Consider the following 21,929-nt stretch of genomic DNA (forward strand, 5'->3'; position numbering starts at 1 on the left):
TAGACCTTTTCATGTGCCAAAAGACGTTTATCCCAGTCCCCCCTACCCCCCTTTTTCATCCTCTTTTTCTGTACCAGCCGTCCCTTTAAGAGGGGTGCGGGTACCAACTGAAAAAATCTATTTCTTTTAATACAATGAAGTCTTTATAGTTATTAGGTTGCAGATCTTGTAAATATATTACTTTATCGGTCATTGTTGTCTAGTAACAAATTACTCGCCGAATTGCATATAGATATTGAAGAAATAAGAAATTTAAAGGAAAGAAAGAATGTTAGGACTTTTAAGTGCTGCAGAACACCTGGCCTCAGGGAAACCAACCGTTCCAAGTATAAGTGTCAATACATATGTCATATTTATGATAATAAAACAGTAATATTGAATAATATTATTTGATACATAAGTAGATATATACAAATGGGTTAAATTATAGTATTAAATCAATATAAATACAAGAATAAATAATTATATAGTAGTATACATAGTCTATACGGTTGGTCCACCTGGAGAAGGAGATGTTTACCTTCTTCCCCCATCATGTGTGAATGGGGGAAATGCAACGGTCGCTATGGCGGTCAGTTTAGATGAGGATTCCATCTCGGATAAGTACAAGGAGCCTCCCCCAAGGACTGATGGACGTGTTATAGCTTTCAAAATGCCAACCTTCACCGTCTTCGATGGCACTTTCATGGCATTTTCGATGGTGACATTTGTAGTGGACATCGGCACAGGTGAGTGATGGAAGGGGGCAACCCGCATTGCTTCATTTCTGGCGTTGTTTTTAAATAATTTTACGTGAAATTCCATAATTTGGGGAATGTTCTCCATCATTTCTTCAATACTTGGTTGATTTTACTTCTTTCTTTCGTTGAGGTAATTTTTATGTGTAATCTTCGCTTTCATTATTTAATTTCAGTAGTTGTTTTTCAGTAATTATACATTAAATTCAACATTTGGGTCAATTTTCTCCCTGGTCACACATTTTCTTGCATTGTTTTCAAATGATTTTTCATTGAATTCAATACTTTTGTCAATATATATCCTCATTACTTAATATTTTCCGGTTTCAGTGTAGTGTAATACAATACAAAATTACCTATTTTCCATTGTTTTTTAACAATTTTTAATTGAATTTAATTATTTGGGTAATCATAAGCCCCATATTTCATTTCTTGCTTTGTATTTAAACAATTTTTGATTGATTTCAATATTTTTGACAATGTTCACTCCCATTCCTTACTTTTTTGGCCTTGCCTTTAAATAATTTTTCATTGAATTAACTTTCATTTTTTACTTCATTTCTTGCATTGTTTTAAAATATATTTTAATGATATTAAATTTTTAGGAAAATCTTTATATTCTATGGTAGTGGTATTGCATAGTTTTTCATATCTTTTAACCTGTATGAAATTTCGAGGAAGTAAAAACACAATTCCTATGTTATTTGTCAGCCTATGCTATAGGCCTACCTAATTAGTCGACTAGACCGTTTCAAATGATTTTCCATTAATATGCGTTGAATGTATCATGTTGGTCAATCAATGATTGTCTTGAAATAATAATGTCAACTATTAGGTGTTCATATCTTCTACTCAAATTAAACAGAGGCCTATGTTAGGATAATTCAATATAATTGGATAAAGGCCTATATTAGGAGGCATAGTTTTCATAGTTTTTATGGGAAATATTTATTTAAATGTCATTGTTCTGAAAATATATTATTTTTCCTTGTTTCCTTTCCTCACTGGGCTATTTTACCTGTTGGAGCCCTTGGGCTTATAGCATCCTGCTTTTCCAACTAGGGTTGTAGCTTAGCAAGTAATAATAATAATAATAGTACTACTAATAAATGTCACATTCTTCTTGAAAACTTGAAATGTGTGTCAAAAGGGGTAAGAACTATGTATTTCATATAGTGTTTCTCGTATGTTAACTATTCCTAAAGCAATATGATACATTCTGAAAAAAGATCGAAAACCTAAATGCAATGAGATATTGAGTTTCTCTATAATGGCTGGCATAGGCACAGCCCCTATGATAGTCAGGTGGCAACCTCATATATGGCGATAAGGTTTTCATATTATTTATTTATTCTAGTATGTCTAAGTGCATAAAAAATTATCATGATAAATGAATAACTGAAGAACAGCGATGTCACGTCCTCATCAATACCGTTTAAACATCTGGCTCTCAGCGTTAATTAGATTATTATTGATATTTATGACGTCGTGTGTCTTTTTGCTGGTCAGCATCCAGCCATTTTCATATGTACTGTACTGCATTCATCATCATCTCCTATGCCTATTGACGCAAAGGGCCTCTGTTAGATTTCGCCAGTCGTCTCTTATCTTGAGCTTTTAAATCTGTACTCCTTCATTCATCATCTCCTTCATGCTTCATAGTCCTAAGCCATGTAGGCTTGGGTCTTCCAACTCTTCTAGTGCCTTGTGTAGCCCAGTTGAAAGTTTGGTGAACTAATCTCTCTTGGGGATGTGATACTGTATTATTTAATCCCTTCCCTACCATGGTATTGAAGATAAGAGTAGTTTACAGTATAATCGGGGCCCTGCTGAATAGGGTCAAGTTAGGTTAGGTACCGAGTGCAGGGCTATAAAGCGAGAACAAAATAAGTCAAGGATTCGGGAAGAATTTGAGAACCATATTTTGCTTATCATACTGATGTTAGATTAGCTCTAAGATAAATATTGGTCAGTATTGTATAAATGTATTATTTGTTTTGATTACCACTAGATAGTAATTAGCATTTTACAATGTATTTATTGGTTTTAATTACGTTTTGTTCAGCTTAGTAGATTTTTTTACTTTGGCCTGGTAAAGGTCTAGCATTGCATTTTCCAAGACAAAGTTACGATACTATTAGCCTATTTTAAACCTTCTCCTTTCATTAGATTTTGAAAGTAAAATACAGTACAGTACTGCATTACCTTTTAATAAATCCCGGATTGATAATCCCATATACAATACAATACTGTATGGTGGATTTTATGAAAGCAAATCACAGGTGTCTTTCATAATATAATATACAATATTGCAGTAATATTATTGGCTTGAAAACAAGAAAATAGAAAGTGAAAATAAAAAAAAAAACGGGGCCGACCATAATTCCGAAGCGAAAGAATTGAAATGAAAATATTGAATGGGTAGTTGACTTTAAATAGATTTTATCATGATATAGTAATCCAATATATTATTTAATTCTATTTTGAGCCTTTTTTTTATGCTTTCATGACATAAATTACTGCGGTAGGTAACTATTTTTTTATATATGCTTAAGAAATTCAACTTTAATTACATTTATTTCTGTATGCATATTGTTTCATCTTGGTTTACTAACAGTGCGGATTCAACTAAAGCATTGCAGAATAGTTTAATAACATTGTATCGAAACAGTTTTAGGTTGTTGGATTAGAGGTATATCTGATATTTACCTCCGCCAATGAAGTTGGAAGGTTATGTTTTTGCCCCTGGTTGTGCTTTTGTTTGTGTGTGTGTGTGTGTGTGTTTGTGAACAGCGTTCTGGCCACAATTTTAATCGTAGAATAATAAAACTTGTTCTGCATTGTCCTTCGTATTGTTCGTTTATTGATGTTACACATTGGGCTGGTAAATATCCATCCCTTTAGAAATAATTTTGCAGTTACAAATATGACATATCTTTTTATCTGCTGGCATTAACCACATTGAATTTTAGAATTTTGACACTACTGTACAGTAGTGTATTTGTGCATTTCTAAGGGGCCTTAATATCTTAACAAACTTGGAAATTCTTTGATTTATGTTGAATTGAAGAAGTTGATGGAAATGTGTCTGTTCAATGTAATGTTTTGTATGTTCATGAGAGGAAAACAATAAAAAAAATAGGTAAAATAACTGGGTACAGTAGTGTAATTTATACCTTAAGCATTTTGGCCTCTTTTTTGTATTCTCTCCCTCTTTAATCTTTAGTTCAGAGATCTCTTCACCCCTATACAAATACTGTACTGTAGGGCTAATGATTCTATTTAATGATATAAAAATCAGGAATGCACAATTCTCTTGTATTATTTTGGTAGACCTGTGTTATTCAACTTAATATTTCTTTCAGATTTAAATTTAGTGATCCGTTACTTCTTGGCTGGATCGTTAATATGGGCAGCACTTACGTTGATGCTGGTGATTTTCCCGGCAATTATTGTGATGATACTCTCGATGAGATGGCACTTGGCTGATGGACATCGCGTAACTAAAGTGTACTGGGCAGCACATATTACCCTATGGGGTATATTACACAGGTAGACTGTCTTAAATTTTTCTTTTTTAAATTAACAGTTATACAGGAAGTGTACAGCATTATTGGCGGTAGCATAACAATGGTACCGTAAGATACAGATAATTTCTTTCTTGTAATATCCTGTCGTCTCTTTTGGGCCATTGAAGTTTGTTCCTAATTATATACCTCTACTGGGTGCATAAAGATATTGGAGCTTTTTTCACCCTCATTTTTTTTCTGTGCATGTCTTAGTTCTTTTCTGTTGACCACTTTTTCTCCCTCCTAGTCTGCCTCTTGACTCCTGTCTTCCTGTTTGTGCTTTTATTGGCTACTCAATGGTTCATATGATTGTTACTTTGTCATCCTCTAGTTAAGACTTGGTTAAAAATTTCTCTTGAGAACATATCTAATTGGGGATTGTATACTTTAACAAGGTTGAAGACTTTCCTAGAGAGTATCTGTTTGATTCTTTCTCAACTTTTCAATTAATTTTTCAGCAGTATTTTCCAATTTATCAGGCCAATACTTTGCTCATTTACTCTCAGTTGATTGGCTTAGTAGCTGCTCTCAGTTTTCTTTTGCTAAACTTTTTAATCATCCTTAATGTTTTTATAATTCAGCATGGTGCAGAAGACTAGTTTCTTTCGTTCATATCTGGAAAATGTTTTTCCATTCCATCTCCTTGTTTGTATTTATTCGCCTCTTCATAGAAGTAGTATACATGCTTAAGGCCTCAGGTGAAGATGCTTATGTTTTTCCATGGAAAATATAGATTTATGCACAATACCTCATCATTAAGAAACTTAACTTCCATAAAATTAAATAAGATAGGGTTAGAATCAACTTTCATATCGTATTCCTGATCTGGATATTAATCTCTAGCACCATCGTTCAGATCTTTGTTTTTTCCATAAGATTTTTCAAAATTCTGACCATCTTTCCCATTCAGATTTTTGCAGATAGTATACATAATACTTCATTGTGATATTCTTCTGACTTGATAATTGAGATACTATTGGTAGAGAGTTATTGGGTTTTTTGACTGGCCAGAAAGTACCATAATGGATCCTTCTTTAGTAATGGCTCAATTTTCCTTTGCCTACACATGCACTGAATAGTCTGGCCTTTACTTTACACATTCTCTTTCCTTATACACCTGACAACACAAAGCTAACCAAAAAATTGGATTAACTACTGCACTGTAATTGTTCATCAGCTACTTTCCACTTAGTAAAGGTAGAAGAGGCTCTTCTACGAGGACATTCCAAAATTAAACCATTGTTCTCCAGTCTTGGTTAGTGTCATAGCCCCTGTACCATGGTCTTTTACTGTCTTGGATTAGAGTTCTTTTGCATATAGGTACACTCAGGCACACTATTCTATGTTTTCTTATTTCCTTTCCTTACTGGGATATTTTCCTTGGAGCCCTTGGGCTTATAGCATCATGCTTTTCAAACTAGGGTTGTAGCTTAGCAAGTAATAATGATATTAACAATGGGATAATTTCTACGCACAGCCATGTCGCTGAAACTGACTGTTCCAATCCTATCTGAATATCATTCAAAGGTATATAATGTATTTAATGTCAGGAATATCTTTATTGCAATGTTTTTAACATTTCAGTTGGATTATCTTGAGGGATCGGTTGGTATTTTAAGGCTTGGGAAGATAAAGCAATAGTAATAATAATGGAAAAAATTTTCAGATATATTCTTATGTTCAAAACTGGATTTAAGGCGAGACGCAGTCAAGATTTGTCCGACTATGATGAGTTGTATCGGCAGCAGAGTGACGTCTGCATGTTACGAATGTTCGAGTCCTTCATGGAGTCTGCGCCGCAGCTTGTCTTGCAACTTTACATCATGATGTCCTATCTCGAGTACACTGCTTGGACAGGTAAGACGGTAGCTCTCATCCACACCATTTTAGTTGCAAAATTGTACCTTTAGCTGCAGGTAATTGTGCAGTTTCAGTAGAACAGGTAACTTCTACTAGTAAGAACAGACCATAAATATGGCAATTAAGGAATAACCTTAGTAGAATAGAAGATGGTCTTTATTTTTGTAATGCATAATTATTTTGTTTATATCCTGACAGCACTTGTATGAAATTATTCTGTGGAAAATGTATTTGCTTGAGGATAGAAGATGAAGAGGCTACTTGATGCTCTAGTACATTTTAAATATTGTCATTTTATTATGATGATATTAATGAGAATTTTGTTAATTATTTAGGACAGGTTGTAGCCTATTCTTGAATATTTTTATCAGGCCATTAAACCCTAGTTTTAATTCTTATTTGGCAGACACAGGATTTATTTCTAAGGTAATTGCTTTAAATTGAAATTCATGGATGTACCAACAGTATGATATACTGTACACTCTGGGCAGTCTAAATGAAATTCTGTTATTAATACTGTATGCATCAAGTCCTCATTTCTGGTTATCTGCACTGGTAAGAGAAGCTATTGTACAATCTTCCAAAGAATGTACGGGGAGTTTGTAGGTAGTTGGTTCACCAAATTTATGTGCAACAAAATATTAGCCCATGCGGATAAAACGCTGTACAATATGTACTTCATGCCAGAAGATAGGCTATTATTAAATTGCGAGCGAAGTGATCCACAGTAGAGCAAAGACCTGTAAGTGAATAATTAGTTTTAGTTTGCCGGACCAACAAACAATAGACAAAAATATGCTTGAGTAATGGGTGACGGTGGACCCATTTTTTTTGCGGGCGTCAGGCCTGGTGGCCCAACAATCCGCACACTTACCAAATGTACAAATAGAAATGTAATTTTACACACAATTTGCCTACATCTGTCATTGACCAGCCATATTGCTATTATAAGAAACAACAATAGGGTTGTTGTGGAATGATTCCTACCAAATATTATTAACATACAGAACTCATGAGAATCATGATCTACAAAAAGAAAATGATGAAAATTTTGACATCAAATAAAAATTGGAAACAGAAAAATAGAGAAAGCCCTGTTAGTAGAAATATTTACAACATTGTTTCAAGACACATTTTCAAGTGAGAGACTACTTTAAAATACTGCAACTGACCTAATGCTATCAGTCATAAATTCACATTGCAAGTTTTTATATTTTTTCTCAACATGCATATAGTGATTTAGATTTAGCAGCATCCATGGTATCAGTTCAATAAAAGATTATATATATATATATATATATATATATATATATATATATATATATATATATATATATATATATATATATTTTTTTTTTTTTATCAAATTCTTTCATATATGATCATGAATTTTTTTTAAAAATTCTAATACCTCACTTTATGCAGAAGCAAAATATAAAGACATATTAGGGTCAACACTGTATCAAATGTTCAAGCTGCCTATTTCTTTCTCATTTGAGGATTCTATATAGTGGAAGTAGCTATAGAGCCTCCTCTTGACTTGTTCTGTAAAAAAATTACATTTTGACGATAATTATAATGATAATACTGTGCAGTAATTAGATTTACCTTACTTCTTATTTAGCTGTTCATTCAGGTTAGAGAGTTTAAATATCTCTTATCCTTAGAGATCAGACTCCAGAAGCACATGTATGCAATCATTATTGCCTTGTAATTACTCAGGATAGGGCAGCAAAAAACATTCCTAAAACAACAGTAAACCAGAAAAAAGTATCGGTTATGAAAATTATTGATTCTCAACAAATTGTGTGGTTCTCTCTCTCTGTTCATACTCTGCCGTTTTCTCTTACAGCAATCACAGCATTTACTTCTATGGTTTCCTTGGCCTGGGGAATCGCTGCGTACACCAAAGCCATGAGAAATGCCCGTCTAGACAAGCACAAAATGACAATATCTGGCCTCAGTCTCCAGACGTTGTGGCGAGTAGGAATGATAGCAGCGAGAGTGGCATCCCTGGCATTGGTGGCCACTGTTTTGAAAGGATGGCTGCTTCTCATACTGGGTAAGGATTTGTCGTTAAATAGTTTTAGTTTTACAGTGTTGTATATTTTTGACATATTGTACTGTATATTCACGTATAGTACAAGGTCCTGATGTCAGTTCATGGTGTTAAAGTAATAGTACACATTAAAATTGAGTGTTGAGTAGTTTTGATATACAGTATTTTACTGTACTGTATAGCCATGTGCTCGGACAGACAATGGTGATTCCAGTTGTCAGGATCTTGAAGGTACTGTACATGCTAATCCTAGTCTTATATTGAAATCACACCTAGAATGGATGAATTTAATGCCAAATTTATATAGATTTAGAATTAGTTAAAGACCAAGTTAGACAATTCGATTCGTCTGATTGAGCTGTAGTAGAGGTCAAAATTTTAAGACTTGCACATTCAGATATAGCAGAATTTGGTAATGGGCTTGAGAAGGTACCTAAATGAGGCAATTTATAAAACTGATTTAAAGTATATTTGAATAAAAAAAAATTTCAGTTTTTATGCTTTCATCTCTTACAGAACATTCTTAATATTTTAATCTTTCAGGTGCACACATGATGGCAATGTTCTTCTGGGTTGTTCGTCAAAAGACAGGAATCAGTCGGATCAAGTGGGAAGAGAATGTTTTCAACCTCATCATGGCTGTGACTTACTGTTTTTGTTTTTTTAACTTGAAGGTGAGCTTGGATGTGGAATACTGTAGTCTATTGCAATAATATAATGAATCCAGTAAACTTTTGGGGTAGGCATCAGAATTGATGGTAGGGTAATTCCTCGGCTATTGCTGGTATAAAAAGCCTCCTTGTGATAGCTGAAAAATGCTTAGTAACAGAAATCTACAGTATATTTTTTTTCTTTATTTTTATATTTTTTATTATATAAAATGGAAATTGAAGTAATCCCTCGGCTATTGCGGGTGTTATGTTTCAAGCCTCCCTGCGGTAGTTGATTAATGCAAAGTAGTAACTGAATTCTACGGTTTATTTTTTTTTTCATTTTTTTTTCAGTTTTTTAATTATAAAATAAAAGTTGATTTAAAATATGAAAAATATATAACTAGTTTGCCCTCAGAAACTCGCAATATGAAAAGTCCACGATATAATTTTCATACGGAAGGTCCTCAACTTGCAGGCTTGGTAGGTTTTTGAATTTTTACCTAAGGTGGGTCTAACCTGAATCCCATGCCTATAATTTCCAGTTACACAGGAATACAGTGAACCCTCGCTACTTCGCGGTTCGACAATCGCGGATTCACCACTTCGCGGGGTTTTCCCATAACCCATATATATATACATATCGCGGATTTTCCGGAAAATTCGAAAATACCGCGAAATCTGAAGATAACCAAATACGATATTTTGTTACCTGTAATTCCATTAATACTGTAATTAGTAATATCTGCTCTTACTGATTGTTCATTGCATTACATATGATATATAATTCAGCACAGAAAGAAATAAAACACGAAAAGAGAATGTGATCATACGATAATTCAGTACGTAGTAAAATTAAATCGAACATGAAACGCAAATCAGATGCAGTCATACCATATTAGAATGGTGTGTACTGTAATGGATGTGCTTCTTTTCCATGAATCTTTTGTATGTATACGTACGTAGTACAGTACTGCATCCAATAATATTCTTTGTTGCAAAAATCACATTTCGAATAAGTACTGTAAGCGTACGAGAGAGAGAGAGAGAGAGAGAGAGAGAGAGAGAGAGAGAGAGAGAGAGAGAGGCGTAAAATAGCGTACGTACGTAAATTTTTATTATTATTGTTATTATTATTATTATTGTTGTTGTTGTTAATAAAATTATTATTGTTATTATTATTAATCATTATTATTATTATTATTACTGTACTGTACAGTATTATTATCATTATTTATTATTATTACGGTACCCTTGTACTTAATCTACGTACGTTCAGTATGCGCGGGGCATCTTCTATGAGTAACCAACGCACCATGTACTGTAAGACGGGTTGTGATTGGTTCAAGCGCTGACAGATGACGAATCAAAACTCAAGTTTTGTTATCTAGCCTGTGATTGGTGTTTTGCCCGCATCTTCAACTTCCAGCATCACAGTTCTCGCGGGTCTGCATCGTTCACTTTCTCTTTCCGCGTATTGCTGAGTAGACGTTCTTAACTTTGTGAAGTTTAATCTGTGCTGTGTGCGACTGTTTTAAGTTGAACTTTTTGTTGAACTTTCTGTTACAATGGCTCCCAAGCGTTCTGCTTCTAGTAAGGCTGGTAGTGAGCCTAAACGCCACCGAAGAATGATGACGATAGCTGAGAAGGTTACGCTTCTCGACATGTTAAAAGATGGTAGAAGTTACGCGGCCGCCGGCCGCCATTTTGGCATCAACGAATCCACCGTTCGCTACATCAGGAAGGACGAGGCGAACATTAGAAAGACTGCTGCAATCACCTTTAGCAGATCAGCGAAGCGAGTCGTTACAACGCGTAATAAAACGATCGTACGCATGGAAGGTGCTTTAGCTGTGTGGATTGCCGACTGTCGGAAGAAGAACATAGCGTTGGATACGAACACCATCCGAACAAAGGCTTTGAGCTTGTATGAGAATTTTGCGGCAAAGGAACCTCATGACGACGATGGCGACCATGCTGAAGAAGATGATGATGTAGATGATCCTCAACCAGGGACCTCCACTGATTCCCAGCGTCAGAAACAACGTTTTTCCGCCAGCAAAGGATGGTTCGCGAAGTTTCAGAAACGCTTCGCCCTGAAAAGCGTTTCCCTGCATGGGGAGTCTGCTTCCGCTGACACTGCCGCTGCTGAAACTTACGTGAACCAGACTTTCAAGAACATTATCGCTGAAGGTGGATACAAGCCGGAACAAGTGTTTAATATGGATGAAACCGGCTTGTTTTGGAAGAGAATGCCGTCGCGAACTTTCCTGTTCAAAGAGGAAGCCAAAGCCTCTGGCTTTAAGGCATTCAAGGATCGCGTTACCCTCGTGATGTGTGGCAATGCTGCTGGATTTTTGTTAAAGCCGGGGCTTATTTATAAGTCGAAAAATCCTCGCGCTTTGAAAAACAAAAATAAGAATCTCCTTCCCGTGTACTGGATGCATAATCAAAAAGCATGGATTACGAAGATGCTGACCTCCAACTGGTTCCACCAGTGTTTCATCCCGCAAGTCCATGAATATCTCTTAGAGAAGGGCTTGCCATTCAAGATCCTTCTCCTTATGGATAACGCTGGTGGACACGCAACTGACCTGTCGCGTGAGGGCGTTCAGGTTGAGTTCCTGCCACCCAACACCACGTCATTAATTCAACCAATGGACCAGGGGGTTATCAGGGCGTTCAAGGCCCTCTACACGAAGAATACCTTGGCGGACCTCGTTGCGTGTGTGGATGCTGCCCAAGATGACGAGGATGAAGACTTCAACTTGAAGGCGTACTGGCGGCAGTACACCATAGCCACGTGCCTGCAGAATATTCAAAAGGCACTTCAAGAGATGAAACCTGCAACCGTAAATGCGAGCTGGAAGAAGCTGTGGCCCGATATTGTTTACGACGACAAGGGATTTACTCCGTCGGAAATCCAACACTCTGCAATACGGAAATCTGTGCAGTTGGCTGCCATAATTGGGGGTGACGGGTTTGGCGACATGACGACTGAAGACGTCGACGAGTTGTTGGACTGCCATTCCCAGCCCCTAACTGACGCAGACCTCGAAGACCTGACGAAATCGGCAAGTGAGGAAGAGAGTGAGGGTACCCAGGAAGAGACCCAAGAAAATGTAGAAGAAACGGGCTTAACATTAGAACGGCTCGCCAAGTTCTGCAACCATATGAAGGAGGCGAAAGAAATGTTGCAAGAGTGGGACGAGGATATGGTTCGCTCGATGCAATTCTGCAACAAGGTCGATGACATCACGACTCCCTACAGGATGCTCTTGGATCGAAAAAAGAAGCAGCGGCAACAACTTCCGATCACAATGTTTTTTCAGCCTCGCAAAAAAGAGCCAGTTCCTCCTGCTAGTACGCCTTCGGAAGAAATTGAAGAAGTTGAAGAGGTGTCCCAGGAAAAGACACCTCCGTCTGAAGAGACGTAAAATACTATCATTGACTGCACAGTAGAACACATCATCAGCTTCATCATCATCATTTCTACTGTGCAGCAAATTCATCGCCATCGTCATTCAAGTTTTTCTTGAACTTCTTTCGTGGTGAGTACAGTAACAATCTTTATTTTTTACTTTAACCTGTTTTATAGTTTAGTAATGTACGTACTGTATGCATTAAGTTAAAGGGAAGGTTTTAAAAGTCTACATGTTGTAACCTATCATATTTTTTTTGTTTAAAATTTACATTTACGTACGTAAAACAATCTCTCTCTCTCTCTCTCTCTCTCTCTCTCTCTCTCTCTCTCTCTCTCTCTCTCTCTCTCTCTCTCTCTCTCTCTCTCTCTCTCTCAAATTGTTTTCCTGCTTTGCTACGTACAAGTACTGTATAATTTATATTTGTAAGGTAACATATTTTGTAAATGCTTTGTACTGTAAATACTGTATGTACTGTATCATTATTTATCACTATCATCATGCGTGTTAAATGCCTTGTTTGTTCTGAGCGTGGTTGTTTACTGAGCGTACACGCCGTCGTTTCAGGCGGCGTCATAAAGAAAAAGATTTCATTTGGAAGTCCTAAGAAAAATACGTAAACTAAAACATTGGTAATAAAAAAATCAACATACAGTACTGTATAATCAATATAATCGATGCAAAAACTAACCATACGTACATATATGTGTACACTAAATGAGTTTGTTTCTTCATTATGATCAGAGATGAACGTAAACAAAACATTGGTTGCCATTTTTTATCGTGCTTTTTAGGTGTTTAGGAAACACATGATATAAAATCGCCTTTAATATTTGTGCCTGTTTTAGTTTAGGGTGCTGTAGTACATGCATTAAGTGTTCTGTACATTACAGGGTGTAAAGGGTGGTTTGTTAACAGTACTACGTACAAGGGAAGGTTTTAAAAGTCCGAATATACATGTTAAATAAATAGGTAAATATGCTGTCACTACTTCGCGGATTTTCACCTATCGCGCCCGCGTCTGGAACCTATCTACCGCGATAAACGAGGGTTCACTGTATCCTAGATTTATTTCCTTTGTGTATTATTATGTCTGCCTACAAAGTTGGAAGGAGGTTATGTTTTACTCCCTGTGTGTTTGTAAACAGCTTCCTGGCCTTAATTTTAATCATAGAGTAATGAAACTTGCAGGGATTAACTGTTATGTAAAAAGCTGGAGATGATTAAATTTTGGAAGGTCAAGGTCCACAGACAAGCAAAATGTCCAATTCATGTAATCAGCCATAAGTTTGGAAATCGTTATCATAGACTTCAAACTTGGTTCATATTTGGCTGTATGAAAATCCTTGCCAATTAAAACATGTCAAGGTTGTGCAAAAGGTCGACAAATAAGCTGCTGCGGCGGAGGTCTGCGCTCTTCTGATTGCCCATCTAGTTTAATAGGATATTTCATTCTAATCCAGAGTGTTTTACTTGCTTTGGTGATTATTGTAAATTATATTTTGAAATTTCCCAATATAAGTAGATTTTCCTGTAGATAATCCAGCAAATGATAGTATTATTTGTGAATATTAATGTAGACAACACAGAGATGGATGTTTGGAAATATTTTTAATCAAAGGGATAGAATATCATTGAGTGGAAATTATGGTATTGTACAAGGAATTATCTTTAATGGAACTCACAGTTGCATATTTTCTAGACTGATTAGGTTAGGCTGAAGGTTTTGTTCGTAAGTAGGCTATGCAGAGTACGGTAAAGTCAAGGAAATAGGATAGTTATGTTAGAAGAAACTAGAAGGTGACTCAGTAGAGTGCAGACCTCCGGCACGGCAGCTTGTTTCTTGACCTTTTGCTCAACCTTGACCTTGACCTTTGACCTTATCATGTAATAATTGGCGTGGATTTTCATACAATCAAATATGAACCAAATTTGAAATCTGTGACAATGATGTCCAAACTTATGGCTGATTACGAGAATTGGACATTTTGCTTGACCATGACCTTCACCTTCCAAAATTTTAATCATTTCCAGCTTTTTACATATATAACAGTTAATCCATGCAAGTACATTTAATCTACGATTAAAATTGTGGCTAGGAAGCTGTTCACAAACAAACACGCAAACAGGGGCAAAAACATAACCTACTTCCAACTTCGTTGGGGCAGGTAATGAAATGAAATGGATAGAAAGCAAAGGAGAATGTAAGAACAAATTGTTTTTATTGAGACCTGTGGTACTCTAGAATGGATAGGCCTCGTGAAATTTTAGCCATAGATGTCATTCAGTACTTGAAGTGTAAGAGGGGCAAAACCTGTAGTTACATCATAAAAAAAAAGTTTAGAGGTAAGATATACCTCAAGATGCTAGAATGTTTATATATGGAAGAACTTCAAATGTTCAAACTTGCAGCGAATGATTTTATGTTGAACAGGCTGACAAAGCCTCTTTTTATTGTTTATGTGTGAAAGATCTTTTAATGTTGTTACTGTTCTTTAAATATTTCATTTTAATTATTCATTACTTCTCTTATAGTTTATTTATTTCCTTATTTTCTTTCCTCACTGGGCTATTTTTCCCTGTTGGAGCCCTTGGGCTTATATCATCCTGCTTTTCCAACCAGGGATGTAGCTTAGCTAATAATGATAATAATAATCCATTTTAATGTTACTGTTCTTTAAAAAGGAAAAATTATTTGTTCATTATTTCTCTTGTAGTTTATTTCATTTCCTCACTGGGCTATTTTTTTCCTGTAGGAGCCCTTGGGCTTAATAGCATACTGGTTTCCAACTAAGGTTGTAGCTTGGCTAGTACAAATAATAATAGTAAGTAGATAGAGCTAGGAGCTGAAGGAACAGTGCAAATACAGTACTCTTTAGTAATGACAACAGTGTACTGTACCACTCAAAGGGGACTCGCAAATAATACTGATGTTCTTTTAAACTACTTTGTGAAAATATATAAATTTGGTAATCACTTGTTAACTGCTTCCTAATTCTCTACTGTATTCCATAAATGTTATTGATAATGATTGTTATATAATTTAAATATTTTGAATGTCATATAACAGAAATGTTCGCAGAAATTTGGCTATACTGTAGTATAACATTACTGTCATGTTTATACCAGAAAAATTCAACATAACAAAATTTTCCAGGAAGGGCATTCACGTTGGAGAATGCTAGCATTCTATGTCGTAGTGATAATAGAAAACAGCGCTTTTGTGATCACCTACTTTTTTCTCGGACGTCACGATCTCTGGTTGAAGTACACAGCTCTTGCTGTGGTCTTCGGAGGAATGGCCTTAGGCAAGTAATTTTTATATGCAGTACAGTATTGCACAGTTGTGGCCTTATGTTGCATCTATTTTCCCTAATGGTTTTTAAACGACATATAGATCATCTCTTGATTTTCTTTTGTGGGTGTTGACAGGTTAGACCATTTCCATACTTTCGACTTGCCTTGTTAGTGGTATTGTAGATGCCTAGCTTTATGCTTGCAAGCAAAAACTGGTGATATAGGTAAGTGAGGGGATGCTCCTATTATAGGAGGCATTTCACTAGATATTGCCATTTGCAGTACATTCAAATTATATTTTTAAATTGGTGTAATTTGCTTTCATCAGCAAAAAAAAATTTTTTATCCTGAGCATGATTTTTTTTCCCCCTAAAACTAGTTCAAAGAAAAATATTACTTTAGGAATTAGGGGAAAGTGATTTTTTGACGGTTCAATGATATATAAATTAATAGAAAAATAATTTGGTTACATTTGTATATCTTACTTTGGTTTGTGTGGGAAAATAGAAAATATAATTGCAGTTTCATTGAATTATACTGTAACATGGACATCTTATCTTTCAGGTTTACTGTGCTTGATCCTCTATTATCGATTTTTCCATCCAATGGGACCCTTGAATCCATTTGAAAAATGGAAAAAGAAATCACAGCCAGATGCTGAAAATGGGGAGAGGTTAAAAGATGCTCAAGAAACCCACGGTACAAATAGCTCAGAATCCAAACGAGCGTGTGTCTACAGAGCATCTATTAGAAGAAATATAAAGTGTCTCTACCCTCATGATCCCACTTCTCCTGCATGGTAAGATAATTCAGTGTTAACCCTTTTACCAACAAAGGACGTACTGGTAGGTTTCACAAAAGCCATCCCTTTACCCCCATGGACGTACCGATACTTCCTTGCAAAAAAATGCTATAAATTTTTTTTTTTCATATTTTTGATAATTTTTTGAGAAAATTCAGGCATTTTCCAAGAGAATGAGACCAACCTGACCTCTCTATGAGCAATTTAAAAAAAATATACTGCAAAATGTGCTGAGAAAAAAATAACCCCCTGGGGGTTAAGGGTTGGAAATTTCCAAATAGCCTGGGGGTAAAAGGGTTAATATGATCAGAGATTCTGAAGTAATTTTCATTCGGACATGTGGTCAGATTATTTAAACACATAACAAGAGGCGAGAGGATCTTATGGTCTTGGTGTTGAAGCTTTTCTTTTAACTCAGATAATTCAAATACACAAGCTTAATTTTTCAATATTAAACTTACCCGATAATCATGTAGCTGTCAACTCCGTTGCCCGACAGAATTCTATGGAGGGATACGCCAGCTATCACAATACTAGAAGGGGGTGTACTTACCAGCGCCACCTGTGGCCAGGTACTAAAGTACTTCTTGTTGACACCTCCTCAATTATTCCTCTGTCGTGCTTCCGGCAAGACGTTCTGGGATACGCTTATGATCTTCGAGTATTTTCACGGCTATTTGGTGAAGTATTCTCTCAGATTTCGGCTGTCGCTTTACTGGAAACCTTCTTATATTAGCTAGATAGCTTTTATATAGTCCTGATTAACGGTTAACGATCTTTTGCTTGATTTTGGAACCCCCTTTGGCTAACTCTTTGGATTCAAGATGTCTGACATTTCGCAAGCCCCCTCCCATAGACGATGTAGGTCTTGCAATAGGCGTATTCCGAAGGCCTCGGTAGATCCTCACACCGCTTGTTCTGACTGTAGGGACAGACCCTGTCAGTTAGAAAATCGATGTGAGGAATGCGCCGGACTTTCGGAACTGGAATTTGTCCGTCTTTTGAAATATTCAACTAAGTTAGAGAGAGGTAGAGTTAGGAGGAGTTCTTCTCACTCTTCACTTTTTTCCTCACCTCATGATCCCCTACCTTTTCCTACCCCTGTAGTGGCTACCCCCGAACCTACTATTTGCCCTCCGCCTGATATGTCTGTTGTTTTGCGTGCTATTCAGGCCTTAGGCGATAAAGTAGAGTCAGTGGTAAGTGATCATAAGTCTCTGATGGCCGAAGTCAAGGAACTTAAGGTCAAGAGTGCAGTGGGTGGAATTAGTGCCAGTGCTGTGACGAGTGCTAGTGTCAGTGCAGTGCCAAGTGCTAGTGTCAGTGCCAGTGTGGTGCGTGAGGATATTTCTGTGCGAGCCAGTCGTCCTCCCAGTCCGGGACCTCTTGCAAGCTCCCAAGCCCAGGGGAGAAGCAATGTCGAAGGGCATAAGGGTTCGGCAGGCCTTGTTAGGCGCACAGAAGTATCCTCGGTGGTTGCGGGCGTGTCTTCCAAAGACCGTCACTCCCACCTGCAGACGATTGAGCCCGTCTTTTTCTCGTCCGCTGATCAACTGTCAGGGAAGAAACGTTGGTCTCAGGTCTCGAGACCACTTAAACGCAGAGTCCAGTCCGCGAGTGCTCAGCCAGGTTGCAGTCATTGGCTCAGCTCTGACTCGCCGCAGTCATCTGTCGACTGCACTCCGCCCAAGAGGAGTAAGGTTCTGCCACAACAGAGCTCGACTGTTAAGGCTTTACCTCAGCCTACTGTAGTTTCTGCCGACCCCAAGTGGACTCTACTACAGTCCATGCAAGCACAGCTTTCGGACTTGATGCGTGAGTGTCGGGCTGAGAGTGTTGCGCCTCCGCCTCCGCCTACACTCCCTCCGCCTGCGCTCGCTCCGCCTGCGCTCGCTCCGCCTGCGCTCGCTCCGCCTGATCGCAGTACCACCTGCCAGGCGTACGATGTTGAGCCACGTTCTGAGTTTGCTGTTCCCAGTGGTGTTCAGCCTCCGCCTTCCTTAAGGCAACCTTTACAATGGGATCAGGAGGATTATACCTCTCTTCCTCCGCCTCCACTTGCTGCTCCACCAGTGATGCAACACTCGGTTGAGGTACAACAACCTCTCCCGTCCATGAGTCAGTCTCCTCAGCTCTCGCTGCAGCGAGCTCAACCCTCCACAAGGCAAGCACCACAACACCTTAGCCTTGCGCATCAGGAGCCTCAGCTTGCGAGACATTTACCTTGTTCTGCGCAGCCTCTACCTCATCGCGCTCCGCTCACACCACAGGAACAGGAACTTGCTACTCCGCTTCCGCCAACCGCTCAGCAAGCGCAACCCTTGGGTTCAACCACTCATGCTAGGAGTCAGCCTCCTCCACCCATGCGCCTTCCTTCTGCTTCGTCTTTTATTCAGCCTTTGCAGTCTGAGCCTCAGGTTTTCCCTCAACAGTTACTTGAAGAGGAAACCACTAATATTGTTCCTACTCGTTCTGACTCTGCTGTTCAGCATTCTTGTCCGATCTCTTCGCTACACTCTGGTGATGAGGCGTCTGATGATGAGGCGGCACACCTGGATCCCTCGTTAGACGTGGATGAATCCAAGCCTTCTCCACAGTCTATTGACTTTCGTAAGGTCTTGGCTCTGCTTAGGGAGGTTTACCCAGACCACTTTGTCTCTGCTATTCCCCGCTCTCCGCCATCTGAGTTTTCGCTGGGCATACAGCAAGCTAAGTCCACCTATACTAAGCTAGTCCTAGCAAGGTCCTCTAAGAGAGCGTTAAGGATCTTAGGGGAGTGGCTGCAGACTAAGCAACACCTTGGCAAAACTTCTTTCATGTTCCCTCCGACTAAGCTCACTTCGAAAGCGAGCGTTTGGTATGCCACAGGAGAAGCACCAGGCTTGGGAGTACCTGCCTCTGCCCAGGCTGACTTCTCAAGTCTGGTAGACTCGCCTCGGAGAACTGCAATGAGGCGCTCTAAGGTTTGCTGGACCTTCTCAGACCTTGATCACTTACTGAAGGGAGTATTTAGAGCATTTGAGATGTTCAACTTTCTAGACTGGTGCCTGGGGGCCCTCAGCAAGAAGACCTCTCCTGCGGACAAGGATTCTGCCATGCTATTAATGTCCTGCATGGATAAGGCCATCAGGGATGGATCTGGTGAGCTTGCGTCGATGTTTGTATCAGGGGTTTTGAAGAAAAGGGAACAGCTGTGTACCTTCCTTTCCTCCAGCATTACACCTTGTCAAAGGTCACAACTCCTTTTTGCTCCGCTCTCGAAGTTCCTCTTCCCCGAAGAGCTGGTTAAGGACTTGTCTGCTGCCCTGATACAAAAGGACACACACGATCTTGTAGCCTCATCGGCTCGTAAGTCTAAGGTTGCTACCTCAGTCCCCAAGACTTATCGCTCCCCAGTGGCTGATACCCCTGCTACGAGGTTCATACCGCCCTTTCGTGGTAGAGCCCCCAGCCGAGGAAGCTCCCGTCCAGACTCTTACAGGAGCAAGTCTAGGAAAGGCTCCAAGACATCTAAAGGAAAAAACTGACTCTCCGCATCTCCAGACAGCAGTAGGAGCCAGACTCAAGATCTTCTGGCGAGCCTGGGAGAAGAGAGGTGCAGACGCCCAGTCTGTCAGTTGGCTGAGGGACGGTTACAGGATTCCATTCTGCCTCAAACCACCTCTGACCACATCTCCCATCAACCTCTCTCCCAACTACAAAGAAGAGGACAAGAGGCTAGCATTACACCAGGAGGTGTCGCTACTTGTGCAGAAGAAGGCAGTGGTTATAGTCCGGGACCATCAATCCCCGGGCTTCTACAACCGTCTCTTTCTTGTGGCCAAGAAGACAGGAGGTTGGAGACCGGTGCTGGACGTCAGCGCGCTCAACGCGTATGTCACCAAGCAGACGTTCACGATGGAGACGACGAAGTCGGTCCTAGCAGCGGTCAGACAGGAGGACTGGATGGTCTCGTTGGACTTGAAAGATGCCTACTTTCACGTTCCTATTCATCCAGACTCCCAACCTTTCCTGAGATTCGTTTTTGGAAAGGTTGTCTACCAATTCCAAGCCCTGTGTTTTGGCCTAAGCACAGCTCCTATGGTGTTCACTCATCTGATGAGGAATATAGCAAAATTCCTACACTTATCGGACATCAGAGCCTCCCTCTACTTAGACGACTGGCTGTTGAGAGCCTCCACGAGTCGTCGCTGTCTGGAGAATCTCAACTGGACTTTGGACTTAATCAGACAACTGGGTCTGTTAGTCAACATAGAAAAGTCTCAGCTCATTCCCTCCCAATCCATTGTGTACCTGGGAATGGAGATTCGGAGTCAGGATTTTCGGGCTTTTCCATCGGCCCCCAGGATAAGCCAAGCCCTAGAGTGCATCTTGAGCATGCTGAAGAGGAGCAGTTGCTCGGTGAGACAGTGGATGAGTCTCACAGGGACCCTTTCATCACTGGCCCTGTTCGTCGAGCTAGGGAGACTCCACCTCCGCCCTCTTCAATTCCATCTTGCAGCTCATTGGGACAAGGGTTCGACTCTCGAAGCAGTCTCTATCCCAATCACCCAAGAGATGAAGACCACTCTCCTGTGGTGGAAGAACAATCTCCTTTTCAGGGAGGGCCTATCGTTGGCTATTCAGACCCCCAATCTTCATCTCTTCTCAGATGCATCGGACTCGGGCTGGGGTGCGACCTTGAACGGACGGGAATGCTCGGGAACGTGGAACGAGGAACAGGGATTGCTCCACATCAACTGCAAGGAGCTACTAGCAGTTCATTTAGCCCTGCTGAACTTCAAGTCCCTCCTGCTAGGCAAAGTGGTGGAGGTGAACTCAGACAACACCACAGCCTTGGCTTACATCTCCAAGCAAGGAGGGACCCATTCGAGGAGCCTATACGAGATCGCAAGGGACCTCCTCATTTGGTCAAGAGGTCTAAACCTCACTCTGGTCACGAGGTTCATTCAGGGCAATATGAACGTCTCAGCAGATCGCCTAAGCAGAAGGGATCAGGTCATTCCCACGGAATGGACCCTCCACAAGAGTGTGTGCAACAGACTTTGGACCTTGTGGGGTCAACCTACCATAGATCTGTTTGCCACCTCCATAACCAAGAGACTTCCGCTGTACTGTTCCCCTGTTCCAGACCCTGCAGCAGTTCATGTGGATGCTTTTCTACTGAACTGGTCCCATCTCGACCTTTACGCATTCCCACCGTTCAAGATAATAAACAAAGTTCTGCAGAAATTCATCTCGCACGAAGGGACACGGCTGACGCTGGTTGCTCCCCTTTGGCCTGCAAGAGAATGGTTCACAGAGGTACTTCAATGGCTAGTCGACATCCCCAGGACTCTACCTCTAAGAGTGGACCTTCTACGTCAACCTCACGTAGACAGGTTACACCCAAACCTCCACGCTCTTCGGCTGACTGCCTTCAGACTGTCGAAAGATTCGCTAGAGCTAGAGGCTTTTCGAAGGAGGCAGCCAGTGCGATTGCCAGAGCAAGAAGGGTTTCCACTCGTAGAGTCTACCAATCTAAGTGGGAAGT

General features: G+C 39.4%; 1 protein-coding gene across 1 annotated transcript in view; it reads left to right on the forward strand.

The window, feature by feature from the left end:
• Positions 1-529: 529 nt before the first annotated feature.
• LOC137641499 (uncharacterized) overlaps positions 530-21,929 on the forward strand; it is a 29,976-nt gene continuing 8,576 nt past the window's right edge. The window contains exons 1-7 of the mRNA XM_068374118.1: positions 530-728; positions 4,103-4,289; positions 5,973-6,163; positions 8,019-8,228; positions 8,769-8,899; positions 15,455-15,605; positions 16,159-16,393. Of these exons, the coding sequence (XP_068230219.1) occupies positions 566-728; positions 4,103-4,289; positions 5,973-6,163; positions 8,019-8,228; positions 8,769-8,899; positions 15,455-15,605; positions 16,159-16,393 (1,268 nt within the window). The 5' untranslated portion in view covers positions 530-565. The remainder of the gene's footprint in view (positions 729-4,102; positions 4,290-5,972; positions 6,164-8,018; positions 8,229-8,768; positions 8,900-15,454; positions 15,606-16,158; positions 16,394-21,929) is intronic.

Source organism: Palaemon carinicauda, chromosome 5 (assembly GCF_036898095.1).
Source record: "Palaemon carinicauda isolate YSFRI2023 chromosome 5, ASM3689809v2, whole genome shotgun sequence".
Lineage (NCBI taxonomy): Eukaryota > Metazoa > Arthropoda > Malacostraca > Decapoda > Palaemonidae > Palaemon > Palaemon carinicauda.